At 44.7% G+C, this 19,779-nt stretch overlaps 1 protein-coding gene across 2 annotated transcripts in view; it reads left to right on the top strand.

Annotated features, from left to right (window-relative positions):
- CABLES1 (Cdk5 and Abl enzyme substrate 1) overlaps positions 1-19,779 on the top strand; it is a 128,406-nt gene that overhangs the window by 16,340 nt on the left and 92,287 nt on the right. The window contains exon 1 of one of the 2 annotated variants that reach the window (XM_040431907.1): positions 8,338-9,114. The exons of the other annotated variant lie outside the window; for it this stretch is intronic. Within the exon in view, the coding sequence (XP_040287841.1) occupies positions 8,462-9,114 (653 nt within the window). The 5' untranslated portion in view covers positions 8,338-8,461. Of the gene's footprint in view, positions 1-8,337; positions 9,115-19,779 lie in introns of those variants that run through there. 2 annotated transcript variants of the gene reach the window in all.

The raw sequence follows: 19,779 nt of genomic DNA, 5'->3' as shown, positions 1-19,779 counted from the left end.
TGATAAGAACTGATAAGAATTTAGCTATTAGTATTTATGAGCTGTCAGATATTCAGCAATAAGGGCTGCAGATCGTGCCAGAGCTGCTCTCTGATGGATTCAGTGTAAAGCGGGAATGACCCACAGATAGTCTGAAAGTGTCGGCTGTAGAACATAATCTGTTGAAAATCTTTAATAAAGACCAATTGAAATAATTACTTTTAGCCCAAAATGAGTAATACCTGGTTCATATCTCCCTTAAGGACATCTGGCAGGTTGTTCTGACACAGACTAGCCTACCGGATCTCGCAGGATCCAGCCTTGCCAGATCCTCTACTCCAGATCCCCATTGACTGCAATTAGGTCCCTTGCATACAACAGTTTCTTGTCCATCTGGCAGCCGGCAATTGCGCTGCATCAGGCAGCCAGATCTCCTTAACCCTTAGTTCACACCTGAGCGTTTTACAGCGCGTTCCTACTCGCTGTAAAACGCACAACAAGGAGAAACCAATGCTTCCCTATGGGAATGGTTCTCACCTGGGCGTTTTACAGCGCGTACGATCGCGCTGTAAAACGCCCGACGCTCAAACAAGTACTTGAGCTTCTTTGGGGCGTTTTGTCGCTCGTTTGTGGTTATAGGACACTGCTGTCAATCAAACAAATGCGCGTCAAACGCGCGTTTACCATTGCAAAAAACGCGCGTCTCAGAAACGCTCAGGTGTGAACCCAGGGTAAAAGAGACGTTAACGAGGCCTAAATACAGTGATTGCCCCAAAAAGTGTTCATAGCCTTTAAAGTTGCTGCGCGCTTACCTACGATCTATACACCTACAGAGATTGCGTGGCCCTGTGCTTAATTGTATGTACCCGTTTCGCCTAAAGACCTAAGCTCAATAATTAGGAGAGGTGTCCACATGACTTTTCACCATGTAAAGGGGGAATATTAATCACCAATATTTATGCAAATATCGATAATTAATATTCATAAATGGGAGGAGCCACCTAGTGATAACTCCGCCCATTTATGCCTTTATATAATAATAACAATAATACCTTCGTTGTGCTTTACACTGATCACTATGCTAGCTGCATGCGCCTTACTAAACTAACTATCGCCAATAACCACACGCCACACAGATAGTTATAAACCAAACACAGTATTTATTACTAACAATACACTACGCACGCAATACTAACAATACAGCACTAAATATACAATCCTAAACTACACTACACAGCACAATACTGTCATGCTGACATAAGTGTATATACATAGACACGTGTGCAAATACATACACACATATCTATATATACACACACCCTCGCATATATCTGGGGCATACAGGGGACATATATAAGAGGGCACATATATTTACTAATATAAGGGGGCACAGCTTCCAGGGACCACATATTTCCCACAGGGGCCACCATGAGCCCCTGGGGATCACCATGGGCAGACGTGCGCAGATGCTGGGCACATCTGCGCACATCACCCCATGATGCGGTGGTTAATGTATGCATATATATACCATACATGCCCGCACGTGTTTGCAGGCATGCATGGATATATATGCATACGTCTCAACCGCTCCTCAACAATCCCCCTGTTGTCGGAATATAATACGACAATATAATGGGGGAACGGGTTGAGATATGTTTGCCCCCCTTCAACCCCATCTTTGGTGGAAGTTCAGGAAGAACTGTAGTGCACACTGATCTTTAGGTACTTAGACATCCCCAATCCAGCTTCCTCCGACCTGCCCTTCTGTCTTCTTCTTGACATCTTTAGGATACCACACACCCACAGTCTCTTGGTTAGCTGGTCTTTCTTTAACAGTCTTAGTGTCGGCCACCCCCACTTTGGAGTGACCACACCCCCACAGTCTCTCGGTAATTCTGCCGATCTTCAGGTATCTTCGCCCCCCCAATTCTGGAGTGGGTTCACCCTTACAGTCTTTAACTGGCCTTTCTTTAACAGTCTCTTGGTGTCGGCCACCCCCACTTTGGAGTGGCCACACCCCCACAGTCTCTCGGTAGTTCTGCCGATCTTCAGGTATGGCCCGCCTCCAAGGCATCTGGAGCGGGTTCACCCTCACAGTCTCAGTCCCAACTTTCTTCTATCCACTTGATGGGTGCGGTTCTCCCGTGGACAGATTAATAGGTCTTTACAAGGCAGGTCAGACTCTCAAGCGGCGATGTCACAGTACCTAAATTCTACTGCGGAGAACACCTCTGCCACACTACACCTCCAGCCCTTCCCTTAAGAACCTCACCGTTCCAGGGTTCAAGGTGGCAAATGAATGATGCCTGTCCCTATCGTGACCTAACCTTATCCCCATTCACACAAAACACATGTCACATCCCTCCCAACACCACCAAATTCCATTAAATGTGTGTACCCATAGAGACTCATGCAACCTGGCATATCTCTACACCTCCAAAGACACAGGTAGGTCGCAGACCCCTGTGTCAATGGGAAACGACTATAGGATGCAAATGTGTACAGCCAAATTATAACTCACCGCAATGCGTTGGGCGAGTTTCTATAGGCTGTCACACATTTGTACCTAGAGTGTCTATGGGTACACAATCAACCAACAAACATAATCAATATATATACAATACAATGTGCTATGGGGTTTCAGGGTAGTACATGTTATACGTTCCGAACCCTCATAGGAAACAAAGTGTCCATAAAATATTTGGCTACAGGACAAAGTTGGAGTTATGTCCTGAGCCTCCTCCTCCGGATAGTTCTGTAAAGTTCGGTCTGGTTCTGGTGTATTTGGTCAGTAAGTCCCTTGACCCTCCGATTACGATGACCAGAACCAGAAGAAGTTTCACTGGGTGAAACAAGTGAATAAGTTCTTCCACCCGAACGTCTCCCAAGTCTTCCTCCAGAGCCTTAAATAATGCTCCCGCTGGATTGTGGCACAGTCTTCTATAACACCTCTAGGCAGAGGTCGCTTTGTTGCCAAAATCCAGTGGGATCCTCTGGAGCTTTCACAACAGTGTCAGGGGGAATAGCTGGTCTCTTCTGTGGCATCTCCTGAGTTTTTCTTCCGCTCCTTATAAAATCACACCTATGGCAGAAGAAAATACCAGGCGCTCCCAGGGGAGATTCTCCCCTAACAGTGCAATTAATGTGAAAATTCCCAGCCCCAATACCTTTGACCCATGGGTAGAGAAAGGTATTGGGCTGCCCTTTATCTCACAGGACCCCTCGTTATCCCAACACTGGTGTCTGAACACCCTACCTTCAGAGGATTGAGTCCTCTGCTGCACATCCCTCTGCGCCAACAGATAAGGATGGCCACCCTACTAGGTTAGGATAACTGGAGTTCTGTGGACAAAGCACCATCTTGTTATTGATGGCACCGCATCCCTGTCCACCCATGTGTACCCAGGCTGATTTCCCCCTGTGATCCCGTCTTGTGGAGGCCCGCAGAACCAATGGCATAGTCATGCCCTGGTTCCCCAGGACCCCACAACACAAGCACTACATAAATCAGCATGGTAGAACACATCTGTAGACAAGGACTACCACCATCAACATCAAGAAAAACTTACAAACAGATAACAAAACACATAACATGGACATACACAGGGAACAAACGGTGTAACAAATAGTACAGGGGTGTCAAATGTTGCCTAGCCTAGCTTGGCCACTCTGACCTCTCAGCAGCTGGTGATGCTGCCGAGAGGTAACCCCGTTATGGCCAGGCTGACTAGACCCCACTGCACAACTTGTTACCTGGCTGATACTGTTGGACACATTGCAATTACTTGCACAAGGGCAATTCCTTGCAATGTGTCCTTTGTTCCTACACCTGAAACACGTGACTTGGTTTCCTGTCCTGTGTGTTATGTTCCCATCTGTTTCGCAGTGTCTCGCTATGTGACCTAGGCCACCACATGCAAAACATCTGATGTTTGCTCTGCATGCCCCAGGTCCATCTACACTGCATCCGTGCTCCCTTCTCCTGAATTGTTCCATCCTCAGGGACGCACTCTTCACCACAGTTGTTTTTCCCAAAGTCAGGGAAAAATCTCTGTTAGTCTGGACCGGCTTGACCTGATGATCAGACCGGTCACAGACTACTCTCCCCCCTTGTGGCCCTGCACAGGGCAACGTTTTGGGAGATTCCGACCCTGGCTTTACGGAAAAAGAAAGGGCCGGCACCAACTTGGTGATAACCTGTTGCATGCCAGACATTAGCTGGGACCTTACAGCAACCTGAGCCTTCAATTTGGCTACCGTCACGTCAGTAGAGGCAGTCCGCTCCTTGAAGGCATTGACTTCAGTATAAGACTGAGTCAACTTAGCCTCAATTTCCTCCTTCTGCCTCTGCAGCTCTACCAACTGTGACTCCATCCTAGCCACCTGCGCATCTTGCTCAACAGTAGACTGCACATTCTCTGCCAGCTGTGCCTGCAATGTCGAAACCTGGTCCGAATTACTGGCACAGCACTGGCAGTGAATGGCCGGAGGAATTGTCTCCGTTGACCGAGACACCAGCGCAACTTCCTTTGGCTTACAGATGCTAGCCTCAAACGTATGAACGAGTTTGGCCAGCATCCGAAGCCGTTTGGTGGCCTTGTTCAAAACCGTCCGTTTGTTAACACAAAGCTTGTCGTAACTACAAGCCTGTGCTAACAAATCGGACCACAGCATTTCTGCTGACTTGTATGTAGTGGGGAGGATGGGGTTAAATGTGCTGTGTTTGCTCAAGTGTTGCAGTGTGGGGAAGTCCATACTCACCGTTTGATGAGTGTCCATCTTCTTCTTGGCGCCGTACCTCGCAGCTGCTTGGAAGAAGTCCATTTTCCCGGATCGCCTCTTCCCGACCAGCCTGACTTGTACGCCGCTCCCACGAAGATGGATCTCCTTCAGTGACGTGTCTTCTTCTCCCTTGCAATCACTTGAGCGATGCAGTGACCGTGTAAAGCAAACAGCAAAATATTAATACACAGATAGACAATAGATTCTCTGCTAAAGATTTTGATCCGTGTTTGGTGCTGTGAGGTAGAGCCGCGTTACCTGTCCGAATTATCAGGTCCTAGACGCTCAGACCACTGACCGCGTCTCTCTTGCCTGATAATTGACAGTATAACCGAACTATAGCCTCAAAACCAAACACAGATTTCAAAATCTAAGCAGTGGGCCTGACTCGCCAATGTAAACTCGCCAATGTAAAGGGGGAATATTAATCACCAATATTTATGCAAATATCGATAATTAATATTCATAAATGGGAGGAGCCACCTAGTGATAACTCCGCCCATTTATGCCTTTATATAATAATAACAATAATACCTTCGTTGTGCTTTACACTGATCACTATGCTAGCTGCATGCGCCTTACTAAACTAACTATCGCCAATAACCACACGCCACACAGATAGTTATAAACCAAACACAGTATTTATTACTAACAATACACTACGCACGCAATACTAACAATACAGCACTAAATATACAATCCTAAACTACACTACACAGCACAATACTGTCATGCTGACATAAGTGTATATACATAGACACGTGTGCAAATACATACACACATATCTATATATACACACACCCTCGCATACAGTCTTGTGAAAAAATTAGGACACCCTTTGAAAGCATGTGGTTTTTTGTAACATTTTTAATAAATGGTTATTTCATCTCCGTTTCAACAATACAGAGAGATTAAAGTAATCCGACTAAACAAAGAAAACTGAAGAAAAGTCTTTTCAAGATCTTCTGTAAATGTCATTCTACAAAAATGCCTATTCTAACTGAGGAAAAAGATAGGACACCCTTGCCCCTAATAGCGAGTGTTACCTCCTTTGGCTGAAATAACTGCAGTGAGACGGTTCTTGTAGCCATCTACCAGTCTTCGACATCGGTCTGAGGAAATTTTACCCCACTCCTCAATGCAGAACTTTTTCAGCTGTGAGATGTTTGAGGGGTTTCTTGCACGTACAGCCCTTTTCAAGTCACCCCACAGCATCTCAATGGGATTCAAATCTGGACTTTGACTTGGCCATTCCAGGACTCTCCATTTCTTCTTTTTCAGCCAATCTTTGGTTGATTTACTAGTATGTTTTGGGTCATTGTCATGTTGCATGGTCCAGTTCCGCTTCAGCTTTAATTTTCTAACTGATGGTCTCACATGTTCTTCAAGCACCTTCTGATACACAGTAGAATTCATCGTGGATTCTATGATGGTGAGCTGACCAGGTCCTGCTGCAGCAAAGCAGCCCCAAACCATGACACTTCCACCTCCATGCTTCACAGTTGGTATGAGGTTCTTTTCTTGGAATGCTGTGTTTGGTTTACGCCAAACATGTCCTCTGCTGTTGTGTCCAAATAATTCAATTTTGGACTCATCTGTCCAAAGAACATTATTCCAGAAGTCCTGGTCTTTGTCAACTTTATCGCTGGCAAATGTCAGTCTGGCCTCGATGTTTCTCTTGGAAAGCAAAGGTTTCCTCCTTGCACACCTCCCATGCAAGTTAAACTTGTACAGTCTCTTTCTGATTGTAGAGGCATGTACTTCTACATCAACAGTAGCCAGAGCCTGCTGTAGTTCTCGAGATGACACTTTAGGGTTTTTGGATACCTCTTTTAGCATCTTGCGGTCTGCTCTTGGGGTGAACTTGCTGGGGCGACCAGTCCTGGGCATGTTGGCAGTTGTTTTGAAAGCCCTCCACTTGTAGACTATCTTCCGGACAGTGGAATGGCTGATTTCAAAATCTTTTGAGATCTTTTTAAATCCCTTCCCAGACTCATAGGCTGCTACAATCTTTTTTCTGAAGTCCTCTGACAGCTCTTTTGCTCTCACCATGGTGCTCACTCTCACTTCAACAGTCAGGAGCACACCAAACTAAATGTCTGAGGTTTAAATAGGGCAAGCCTCATTCAACATGCAGAGTAACGATCTACTAATTATGTGCACCTGGTGTGATATACCTGTGTGAGATCTGAGCCAATTTAAGAGGGAATACATGTGAGGGTGTCCTATCTTTTTCCTCAGTTAGAATAGGCATTTTTGTAGAATGACATTTACAGAAGATCTTGAAAAGACTTTTCTTCAGTTTTCTTTGTTTAGTTGGATTACTTTAATCTCTCTGTATTGTTGAAACGGAGATGAAATAACCATTTATTAAAAATGTTACAAAAAACCACATGCTTTCAAAGGGTGTCCTAATTTTTTCACATGACTGTATATCTGGGGCATACAGGGGACATATATAAGAGGGCACATATATTTACTAATATAAGGGGGCACAGCTTCCAGGGACCACATATTTCCCACAGGGGCCACCATGAGCCCCTGGGGATCACCATGGGCAGACGTGCGCAGATGCTGGGCACATCTGCGCACATCACCCCATGATGCGGTGGTTAATGTATGCATATATATACCATACATGCCCGCACGTGTTTGCAGGCATGCATGGATATATATGCATACGTCTCAACCGCTCCTCAACACACCATCTACTGTGTTTGCAGTGCTCATGATATAGCAGACATTCTGTTAAAAAAGTAAGTGGAGCTTAGCGCCACTTCACTCTAGCATTTGGCAGGGGCCATAGTGATCAGACCAGCACTCTTTGGCACTCTTTGGACAGTGATGTAATGTGCCATCAAGTTTGTGGTGAAGGCTTCATTAAAAAGTGGATCTAAAATTACAGTTCTTAGCCTTGTCCGTTTGTATGAAGTCAACACCTGCTGGAAATTTCTATAATCTCTTCTCCGACTTCCATAAGGTTCTTCTTTGTACATATGGGCGGTCTAAAACTAAAGGTCAGTACCTGATGCTCAGTATCCGATTGTTATGTACCCAGCCGGCGGTCATCAGCAGAGCTCTGTGGTGGCCCATCAGGAAATTTCCCTGAAGGGGTTATGTCCCGTCAGCCCCTGTTTGTAGTCCAGTTTCTTCCAACTCCCCAAAATATACTGATAGTTTAATTGAAACTAGCTACTGCTAATAATGCTTATTGTGTTTGTGTGTGAGATAGAAAACCTAATGCAGCCATGTGAACAATATGATTCTGTGTACAGTGAGGCAGAATATGTTGCTGGGACAAGACTTGAGACCTGTTTCCCTCATAGTTTGTATAGTTAAAAAAAAAACTATGTTTCCATCAAGTTCCACTAGAGGAAGGAAGCCTGTTTTTCAAATGCAGATGTTTTGCAATGTAGTACCGAGAATATCCACTAGGGCGAGCAGTTGATCCGTAAACAGGCCACATTTGGCAGTAAATTGGGGAGATCCATCCCATTATTGCACACGTGCAGTAGACATAAACAGGGGAGGGGAAGAGAGGAAGCATGTCATCTGTGATCCCGCCCCACACCCAGCAATAACAAGCAGTGCCTTGCTGCTGCTACTGCTGCTGTGTGCGCTGTTCTCTGGTGTGTATTCTCCTGCTCTGCTGCAATGAAGCAACACTGCAGCCTTCACTGAGCTCTCTAAGACACCTACCATGGCCACTGCCACCAGCAGTAAAAGCAGTATCAATGGGATGATAATTGGATCCATGCAGTCTCCAGGCTCATACAGTCTGGATCACATTAGAAGGCAGCAGCGCATGGATCCCCGCAGGAGACAGGCTGCCCTTTCCTTTCTCACCAACATCTCCCTGGATGGGCGACCTCTACAGGTTAATGGGACAGCAAGGGAGGGAACTGCATGTGCAGGAAGCAAGATTCGACAGACTTCCCAGCTTGCAGAAAAGGAATCCTTGCATAATTCATCTCTTTATACATTACCTGCAAATCATCATCAAATACTTACACAACACAGCAAGATGGGATTGACCTCACCATCAGGACCATTATCTTCTTCAGTTGGTGGGGGGCAGGAGATGATGGAACATGAGATGCAGGGGAAAAAACACCACTTATGTGAGTATGATGAGGAAGAGGAGGAAGATGCATTTTCCAGCAGTGCTCCACTACCAGCATCTACAGGTATCTCTGTACCACTATCTTGTGCGGGTAGCAGAGGCCGCCTGAACTCTCTTACCTCTGCTATTCTACCAGCTGCTTTTTGTAGGACTTCTCCTGCCCCTGGTTTCAGCTGCAGTGACCAGATACCATGTGGAAGCAGCAGTGCCTTTGAAATCCAGAGGTCACGGTAAGGAACTAGTAATGACTATAGTAAAATATTTGGTGTTCCTATTACATATATTACCTTGTGGGACATTTTCCAGAAACATTTAAATGTTGAAACCTAAACATGATTTTGATAACATTTGTCTTTCTGGTGATACAAAAAAGACACAGCCAAGACTTGGAGGTGACCCTTCTCCAGGTGCGCCGTAGTCACGCTTCTAATGTCGGTGTCGTTCTTGCCTATGCTTTCTTCAGCCATTCATGAAGCTCAGGTTGGGATGACATACAACTCGGTAACGTTAAAGGGGTTTTCCACTTTTGAAAATCCTGACTTTTAAATGGGCCTCAATAAACCCTTGTTAAATCTGGGAGGAAACCCGGCAGTAAGTGTTCGGTTTCTCTGCAGCGCCACCATGGGGCAAATTAAGCATTACATAGTGCCCATTCGAAACAATGTGTTCTCTGTGTAATGCAGGACGGGACAGGGCCTCCAGAGCAAGAAGAGTTTTTGGTTACCAGTCTCTAGTCTGGCCAAAAAATAAAAATCCTAAAATAAAGGGGATCCTGCTCTATTAACTCAATATTCTGTTGTAGGGTACATTTTGTAAACCAGGCAACACCTTTTAGCCTTTTATATTGGTGGTTGGATAAGTCATACAGGATGATGAGAACTACTATAAAACCTGCGGAGAATACAAATCAAAGCTTGATGGTGCTGAAGGACAGCCTCAGATGTATAGGGTGGGTCCATAAGTATGCAGCTGCAGTTTCCTGCCACTGGCTCATAAAATACCCTGGAAATTGGGAATGACAATTAGCCAATAAGTCACATAGCATGCTAACTTCATAAAAGAGGCCACATGTCCAAGGACTAATATATCATTATGAATGGATAATCACTAGGCCTTGTTACTTGCAGGAATAGTGGTGCAAGTCCCATCTGTGTACTGCCAAAATTGCATACTTATGCCAACTATCTCGATTTTGAATTGGCAGCCCCCATCATATATAGTGCTTAAGGCCTCATGCACATGACCGTTCCAATTTTTGCGGTCCGCAAATTGCGGATCCGCAAAACACGGAAGCAGCCCGGGTGCCTTCCGCAATTTGCGGAACGGAACAGGCGGCCCATTGTAGAAATGCCTATTCTTGTCCGCAAAACGGACAAGAATAGGACATGTCATATTTTTTGCAGGGCTACGTGACGGAGCAGTGGATGCGGACAGCACACGGAGTGCTGTCCGCATCTTTTGCAGCCCCATTGAAGTGAATGGGTCTGCACCCGAGCCGCAAAAACTGCGGCTCGGATGTGGACCAGAACAACGGTCGTGTGCATGAGGCCTTAGAAATTGAAAGACTGAGGTCATAAACATTCAGGTCACTCAATAGATGCCCCCATTGTGTCAAATAATTTCACGGCCGTGTTTTGGGTCTGCACCCGATCCACATTTATTGCAGATCGCACCCAAGGGCCCATTAATTTCTATGGTGGGTCTGCAAAAAATATGGATGTCACTAATGTGCTGTCTGCATCTGTGTGGCCGTTCCACATATTATAGAACATGTCTAATTCTTTTCCATTTTGCGAACAAGAATAGCAATTACTATAAGGAAATTGCGGCATGCATATGGATTGTAGCTGTATTTTGCAGCTCTGTGGTTTACAGACCACAAAACAGATACAGTCGTGTGCATTCGGCCTTAATGGATGTTCTAATTATTTGATACTACATTGTTACAGCAAAATTATGGTTATTTTAACAGTATATTGAATTAATTTCATAATTTAAAACTTTGGGCCTTGATCAAAGAAACATTAAAGCTGCACCCTTTTGTTACCCGCCCACACTTTCAAAACCAGGGCTGGCGGTAATGCCAATTCTCTGTTGCTTTGAATTCTCCCCTGAATTGTTCCTGTCTTATAGTACTTGGCGCCACATTGCGTTGCGGTCCCAATGTATATCATAAAATTGGCCACACCATTATACCTATACCACATAGTCTTATTCATGAACCTGTGCTAGCCTAAAAGCTGTAACCTAAGGTTAGTTATTGAAACAGAAGTGTGTATCCTCAACCACAGCAGAACATGGCTTAAAACTATATAAAAAGATTGTATCTTAAGTAAGGTTGCACCGGGTATCGAATTATCGATACCCAATTGATACTTCTGTACCGGTATCGATTCAATACCGGGATTTGCCTTTTACCAATACTAGGCGGCGCTACTGCGCAGCTTAGTATCAGAGAACAAGGAGCGTGCTGCTCTCAGCGCGCACCATTCTCCCTCAGCAGCACAGGGGAGAAGTCACACTCTCCCTCCCCCCTGTGGCGCCACTGCCAATGAGGAGAGAGAGGGGCGGAGGAGGGGAGGGACTGTGGCCACTGTGCCACCAATGATAATTAACGTTTAATACCGATACAGGAGGCGGGTGCCGGCGGCAGAATTACATAGCCGGCACCAGGCCTCTATGACAGGGAGCATGTGTGGAAGCATATCTACAAAACCAAAGTACAAACACCACACATGTAATACAAAAACATCTTTATTGTGTTACATTTTAAAGCCATACATCTAATAAATAGCAAAAAGTAATACAAAGTCAATGCAGAGAGGAGCTGAGAGATTGATACCCTCTCTCAGCACCTCTCTGCATTGACTTTTTATTACTTTTTGCTATTTATTAGATGTATGGCTTTAAATGTAACACAATAAAGATGTTTTTGTATTACATGTGTGGTGTTTTTACTTTGGTTTTGTGTTAAAATGCATGTAAATAGTTATTTCTGGAGTCTTACATGCTTTTTAAATTGCAGTTTTAAAAAAAAAATAAAAAATCCTCGAGGAGTTTTGTAGTTATATTGATAAGCAGTGGAGTACCATCACTAGAGGCAGACACGACTGCTATGGAGCCTGGTAAAAAGGGGACCCAGCGCCGACGTCCTCCATCTGTATCTGGCATGAAAACCCTGTATTTTCATGCCTCCGCCACTAGGTGGGAGCTCTTACGCTGGGTTCACACCAGAGCGTACTGAACGTACGCTCTGTATATGTGATTGTACGGGCGTTTACAATCGCGCCGCGGAGACAAGCGAACGCCCATTGTCGCGCGTTCCCGGAAGTCTATGTACGCCCCAAAGAAGCTCCTGAACTTCTTGGGGCATCGGGCGTTTTACAGCGCGATCGTACGCTGTAAAACGCCCAGGTGAGAACCATGCCGATAGGGAAGCATTGGTTTCTCCTTGTTGAGCGTTTTACAGCGCGTAGGAACGCGCTGTAAAACGCTCAGGTCTGAACCGGCTGTAAAGAGATTTTACAGCTTCTGTTGCAGTCAGTGGTAACTGCAGAAATTCCTTTGCCTTAAGCACCCCCTAGTGATGGTTTTAGGCAAGCAGTTTTATAATAAACTGTGTGAGGGAAGCAGTAGACATAAAGCTGTATGGAGGAGATTTATCAATGTATTTCTGCCAGTTGGTTGGTATAAATACATTGAGAAATAAGGCTTTCAGAACAAGCAGCATATTTCAGCTGCTTCACTTTTTCTTACATTCAGATAAAGTGGGTGAAGCAATTTTTTATTTATTTTGTTTTTCACTTTGTGCTCCACGTTGCCTGGGAGTGTTTTTTGCACATGTACTGGGAAACTTGGTGGGCCATATTAAGTTTTGCTATGGGGCCCTGTGAGGTCAGTGTATGCCATTATTGATAATCCTGTAGAGAAAAAGAGAAAAATGTCTATGAAGAATGTCATGCTGTCAGCATGCTGGTTTTTAATAAAAATGCCTCTGGCCCAGAGTGGAAACAGATCACTGCAGAGAGGCTTTGGAAAGGTAGGTAGTGAAAGCACTGGGTACACGTCCTTTCTTTCAAGAGAACGGCCAAAGAAATAGAAGCTTGTACAATAAGTAGTTGTCTAACAGCAGGCAATATGATAGAATAAAAAAAAAAAAAACGTTACCTACCTGTTAAATTCACCCTGACACTGCATCTCAGCAGTGTGGTCCTTGATGGATTGGTCATTGTTTACTTGTCCTGCACCGATGACATCACACACATCCACATGACCTATTGGTGATGCGTACGTGTATGGCATGAGACCATGGACACCGGTAATTGGCTGTAGTGCAATTAAGCAATATTGCTGCAGGGCAATTAAGTACTGGCAGAGACCCCTGGATATTTAACATGGGAGTAATGGTTTTGTTTTTATTTGATCACATTGCCTGCTGATAGGCTAGCGTATTCTTAATTTCCCATACAGCAGCTTCAATGAAACGTGTATCCCTGTGGCATTTTTAGCTCCTGCAGTACATACAGACATGCCTGCTTTTTTGTTCTTTATCTATTAGAAAGTTTTGATAGTCACATGTATTTCCGTGTGCATTTTTTGTAGCGAGGTGACAAAATAGTGGGCAAAAAATGCTGCGGATAGACAATTGTGGCAGAAACAGAGTGGTCCACATTTACTAATGTGGGTGCACCTAGACCTTGTCATGTGTTGCCTAAAAATTTCACAGATTTCTGGCACAGTTTGGAGATTTAAAGTTGTAGCGTTATAGCTCACAGAGGGGAGTGGCTTAGTGGGGAAATGGGTGGGGCCTAGAGGCAAGGGGCATAGCCTAATATGTGACAGTTGGACAACAAAATTGTCATAATTCTGTCACAGAGCAAGCCAGCCAATAGCTTGTATAAAGTTGCACAAGTGTCTAGTCATGCACCTAATTTATCATTCATTCGGTGCCCCTGAGATTAATGTGATGTATGTCTAGATATGGCCCCAATGTCTGAGATGGGCATATCCCTTTAAATAGACAGGTCAGAAGTGGTGACAGGGTCCTCTTCAAAGTGTAGCTGGCATTACAAAGAGGTTCCTTCACATGTTCAGCATGTATGTAACCTCCAAAAATGTTTTTGTTTTTATTTTTTTGTTTTCCTTGCTAGGGTCTATGAATGCATATGTTTTGCCATGCTTGCTCCGTGGGTGGGATTGTATGTTCTGAGCCAATCGGATGTCTCCTTCACTGCTGCTCCCACTTCTAGCTCAGTTTCAGTGACTGTCACAGACGTTCCCGTGATAGGTGCCAGGAGATCAGTGAGACTGGCAACACATTGTTTGATCTGACAGGTTCCTTGTGGATCAATTCGTGTCTGTGTTGTTTCTGGTATGGCCACACCCCTTACCTCAGGTGTTGCTTATGTGGTCATTTAACCTTCCCTATTTATCGTGGCTTCTCCCACCATGCTGTGCGGTTTATAGTTTGTCTTGTTGTGGATTGCTGGTGCTTCCATAGCCATTTGATGTTAAAGGGAGTCTGTCACCACCATATGACCATATACAGTGCTTACATTGTCCTATAGCACACCTATACATGAATGTAATGGTACCTTTTTGTTATTTTCTTTAAACTTTCAGAAGCTGGAAAAACAAAGTTTAATTCGTATGCAAATGAGCATTTGCAAGTGCCCAGGGGCGGCATTCACTGTGTTGGAGCCCAGGCTGTTCTGCCTTTTTTCATTGTTTCCCCGCCCCAGCCTCTGCCTATGCCCGCCCTCTTATTCCCTTGCGTCATCCTTCGGTCCGACCGAGATCCCGCGCCTGTATACAGCCTCGCTGGGCCGGAGATTTGTGGGCACAGCATCGCTTTAACTACTGCGCATGCTCCGGCAAATGCTGGTTTCAAACCGTTCAGCGGCACATGCGCAGTAGTTAAAGCGATGACGTGCCAACAATGGGCATCGCAGTGTGCATGCCCCGGCCCAGCGAGGCAGTGCGCAGGCGTGGGATCTCGGCCGAACCGAAGGATGACGCAAGGGAATAGGAGGGCAGGCAGAGGCTGGGGAGGAGTAACAATAAAATGAGGCAGAGCAGCCTGGACTGCAACACAGTGAACACTGCCCCTGGGCTCATTTGCATATGAATCAAAGTTCGTTTTTCAAGCTTCTGCAAGTGTAAAGAAAAAGACACAGGTACCATTACATTCATGTATAAGTGTGCTATAGGACAATGTAAGCACTGTATATGGCCATATGGAGGTGACAGACTCCCTTAAGTGTCTACTTCCCCTGTTGTTTATTGTTGCGCTTTTCCCTGCCATTTGTGTTTAGGCCTGAGGCAGAGTCCTGTTCATCCTACTGTTTGGAGGAACAGGTTGTCTCTTGTCCTGACATTAGTACCAGGGTCCTACAGGGTGAGTTAGGACTTTAGGTTCCTGTGTATGAACTCACCTACCTCTGGGGTCAGTTCATACTTGCAGTCATTCATGACTTTGATAAGGGTTTCTCTAGGAGGTGACCTGCTCCTCCCTAGTTTCCAGGCCTTTTCCCCTCACCCCTTTCTCTCCCACGTTCGGTATGGCTTTCCCTCCCACACCGAAGCGTGACAGTGACACAGTATGAAGCTGCAGCTGCAGCTGCATCCCCTTCCACCTTGTCTTCTACCAAGGCTAGCCTGATCTGTCCACACTGCAAAAAAATAGAACATGTTCTATTTTTTTGCGGTGTGGAGGCACGCAGAGAAACCCCACGAAAGCACTGCGTAGTGGTTCCATGACTCCGATCTGCACCAGACCTTCCGGATTGCAGACCCATTCAGTTCAATTTCATAACCGGAAAATCGCTCATCTCTAATGACTATATCATTCATACAATGCATCATCTCAGACAATGCCTCAGTTGAAAGAAGTAAATGAGCAGCATTGTCTGCAACCGTTACCGCTTTTTGAATTAAGTGTTACTTAGGCTACTTTCACACTAGCGTTCGGGGCTCCGCTTGTGAGTTCCGTTTGAAGGCTCTCACAAGCGGCCCCGAACGGATCCGTCCAGCCCCAATGCATTCTGAGTGGATGCGGATCCGCTCAGAATGCATCAGTCTGGCACTGTTTGTCCTCCGCTCAGCAGGCGGACACCTGAACGCAGCTTGCAACGTTCGGGTGTCCGCCTGGCTGTGCGGAGGCAAACGGATCCGTGCAGACTTACAATGTAAGGCTACTTTTCACACTAGCGTTCGGGGCTCCGCTTGTGAGTTCCGTTTGAAGGCTCTCACAAGCGGCCCCGAACGGATCCGTCCAGCCCTAATGCATTCTGAGTGGATGCGGATCCGCTCAGAATGCATCAGTCTGGCACCGTTTGTCCTCCGCTCCGCTCAGCAGGCGGACCCCTGAACGCAGCTTGCAGCGTTCGGGTGTCCGCCTGGCCGTGCGGAGGCAAACGGATCCGTCCAGACTTACAATGTAAGTCAATGGGGACGGATGCGTTTGAAGTTGACACAATATGGTGCAATTTTCAAACGGATCCATCCCCCATTGACTTTCAATGTAAAGTCAAAACGGATCCGTTTGCATTATCATGAACAAAAAAAAATAAAAATAATTTTTTTTTTTTTTGTTCATGGTAATGCAAACGGATCCGTTCTGAACGGATCTAAGCGTTTACATTATAGGTGCGGATCCGTCTGTGCAGATACCAGACGGATCCGCACCTAACGCAGGTGTGAAAGTAGCCTTAAGTGTTGTTCAGGTTCTAGGTAATATTTTTTCTCTCTAAATGTTTCCAAAAATAAGAAAGCGGAAATATAGTAATAGCAAGGTTCATTATGTCTTCATACAGCATAATGGTAGCATATGGAGCAAGGAGATATGAAAGCATACCCAACCTTTCAACAAACTTTGTAATAAACAGTAGTACAGTGTACGTAAGTGAGGAATAAGACTACTTCTGGTTATTATATGGCTTGTATTTGGCTGCATTTTTAGCAGTTTTCTGCTCTGCAAGTTGTCTCTAGTTTGCAGTTCTCTCAGATCTGGTGGGTGAAGACTAAAGCCTGTTTCACACTTGCGTTGTGGCATTCCGGTTTTGAGATCTGGCAGAGGGTCTCAAAACTGGGCCATAACGGATCAGTTTTGTCCCTATTCATTGTCAATGGGGAAAAAACTGATCAGGATGCATTCTGTTCTGTTTTGTTGCATTTTTTGACCGGACACAAAACTACTGCAAGCTGCGGTTTTGTGTCCAGTCTGTGAAACAGAACAAACCGGATCTGACATGAAAATCAATTGTGCAGGATCTTTTTTTTTTTGTTAGCGAATTATTTTTATACCGGATCCGGTTTGTTTAGTTTTGATTTAATACAACCGGATCCGTCTGAAACTGATGCATCAGGATGTATTAAATGGCACAGATCCATTTAATTTTGGTGTTGAGATCCTCTGCCGGATTTCAATCCTGAATTCCACAACGCAAGTGTGAAACAGACCCTACTCACATACACTGCACACAGAAAGTAGAGGACAATCTGCTTCCTAGCTTTCTCACACTCTCATAAGTAGCCCTCATGGAGGACATTACAGAGATATACAGACTTCTACTGATGTGAATTTAGCATTTGGGCATAGACAGAAACTGTCTATGTAGTCTCTCTTGCTGTGCCTGTCTAAGTTCCTGCTCATGCCTCTCCTTTCCATAGACTTACATTGATGTATAATCTGATACATCAGTGAGCTGCTCCGTCCTGGACAGGTTCAAGAGAAATTTCAAATATAAAACAGCTTATAATTCTAGAAAAAGGTATTTTACAGTGGTAAGATATATTACAAAGTTTCTTATGGCACGGCTCCATTGGAACATACGGAATGTTGCATAGACTTCAGTGGTAATTTACTGCAGTCTATGGGGCAAGCAATCTATCAATCACATGTTCAAGTCCTCTAAGGGGACTTAAAATGCCTGTACTATTAAAATTTAAATGTATTTATTCCATGCGGTGAACGGCATAATGAAAAAAAAAATTATCTATACGGCCGATTTGCCATTTTTTTCATAGCTTAACCTCCTCCCAAAAATTGAATAAAATGTGGTCAAAAAGTCATACACACTCTAAAATGGTATCATTAAAAACGACAGATTTTTTTGCAAAGTTATTTTTTTCAGTATTACAACACAAGAAAAGCTATATAAATGTGGGATCGCTGTAATCATACTAACCCGGAGAACGAAGAGAGCAGTTTTAATGCATAGGGAACGCCACAAACCCATAAAACTGAGTAAGAATTGCTTTTTTTTCCCCTTCAATTTCACCCCATTTGGGGTTAATTTCCAGCTTCCTACTACATCATATTCAAAATGAAATGGCTCTATTAGAAAGTAAAATGTGAACCGCAAAAAAATAGCCCTCATACAGCTATGTGAATGTAAAAGTAAAAAAAGTTATGGCTCCGGGAAGGCAGGGAGTAAAAAAAAGAAAATGCAAAAAAAACCCTAAATATCGCCCAGTCAGGAAAGGGTTAATGCCGACAGGACAACATTACATCAGACTGGCTGTGTAGACAAAAATCAGGTGATTGCAGATGTACTTTGTTGGCACTCCTGTTTTTATGACGCCTTTCTTACCTATTAATGCAGAGCAGTAAAACCAGTTTGTTTGGTTATTATGATGATTTCTTCAAATCTTTTTATACCATTAAAGGGAACCTGTCACCTCCCAAACCATCACAAGCCGCCAGCAGCGTGTTTCTGATAATGCCTTTCTTCCTGAAGCCAGATGCAGCAAATGTACTGAAAACATTGTTTTATCCCCTGCCTGGCGCGCTTCTCCACACATGCTTGAAGTCAAGGGGGCAGCGGCCTCCTTGCTTCAAGTCACGATAACCGCGCCCCCTTCCCTGCCCCTTCGCTGTGACTGACAGCACTTATGCAGAGAGTTCGGCTAAGCCAGCCGAACTGCCAGCTGTCAGTCATGCACGTGTGGAGAAGCGCGCCGGGCAGGGGATAAAACAATGTTTTCAGTACTTTAGCGCTTCGGCCTTCAGGAAGAAAGGCATCATCAGAAAGGCATCATCATTCATGTAGGACTGTCATGAAGATAACAAGATAACAGTGGAATAAGATGTTGTTCATCCTGTATGTGTGTGTGTATATGTGTATGTATGTATATATATATATATATATTATACACTCACCTAAAGAATTATTAGGAACACCTGTTCTATTTCTCATTAATGCAATTATCTAGCCAACCAATCACATGGCAGTTGCTTCAATGCATTTAGGGGGGTGCTCCTGGTCAAGACAATCTCCTGAACTCCAAACTGAATGTCAGAATGGGAAAGAAAGGTGATTTAAGCAATTTTGAGCGTGGCATGGTTGTTGGTGCCAGACGGGCCGGTCTGAGTATTTCACAATCTGCTCAGTTACTGGGATTTTCACGCACAACCATGTCTAGGGTTTACAAAGAATGGTGTGAAAAGGGAAAAACATCCAGTATGCGGCAGTCCTGTGGGCAAAAATGCCTTGTGGATGCTAGAGGTCAGAGGAGAATGGGCCGACTGGTTCAAGCTGATAGAAGAGCAACGTTGACTGAAATAACCACTCGTTACAACCGAGGTATGCAGCAAAGCATTTGTGAAGCCACAACACGCACAACCTTGAGGCGGATGGGCTACAACAGCAGAAGACCCCACCGGGTACCACTCATCTCCACTACAAATAGGAAAAAGAGGCTACAATTTGCACGAGCTCACCAAAATTGGACTGTTGAAGACTGGAAAAATGTTGTCTGGTCTGATGAGTCTCGATTTCTGTTGAGACATTCAAATGGTAGAGTCCAAATTTGGCGTAAACAGAATGAGAACATGTATCCATCATGCCTTGTTACCACTGTGCAGGCTGGTGGTGGTGGTGTATGGTGTGGGG

This window comes from Bufo bufo, chromosome 5 (assembly GCF_905171765.1).
Source record: "Bufo bufo chromosome 5, aBufBuf1.1, whole genome shotgun sequence".
NCBI classification, from domain to species: domain Eukaryota; kingdom Metazoa; phylum Chordata; class Amphibia; order Anura; family Bufonidae; genus Bufo; species Bufo bufo.
Note: the sequence above shows the minus strand (reverse complement) of the source record. Positions and strands in the feature narration are given on the sequence as shown.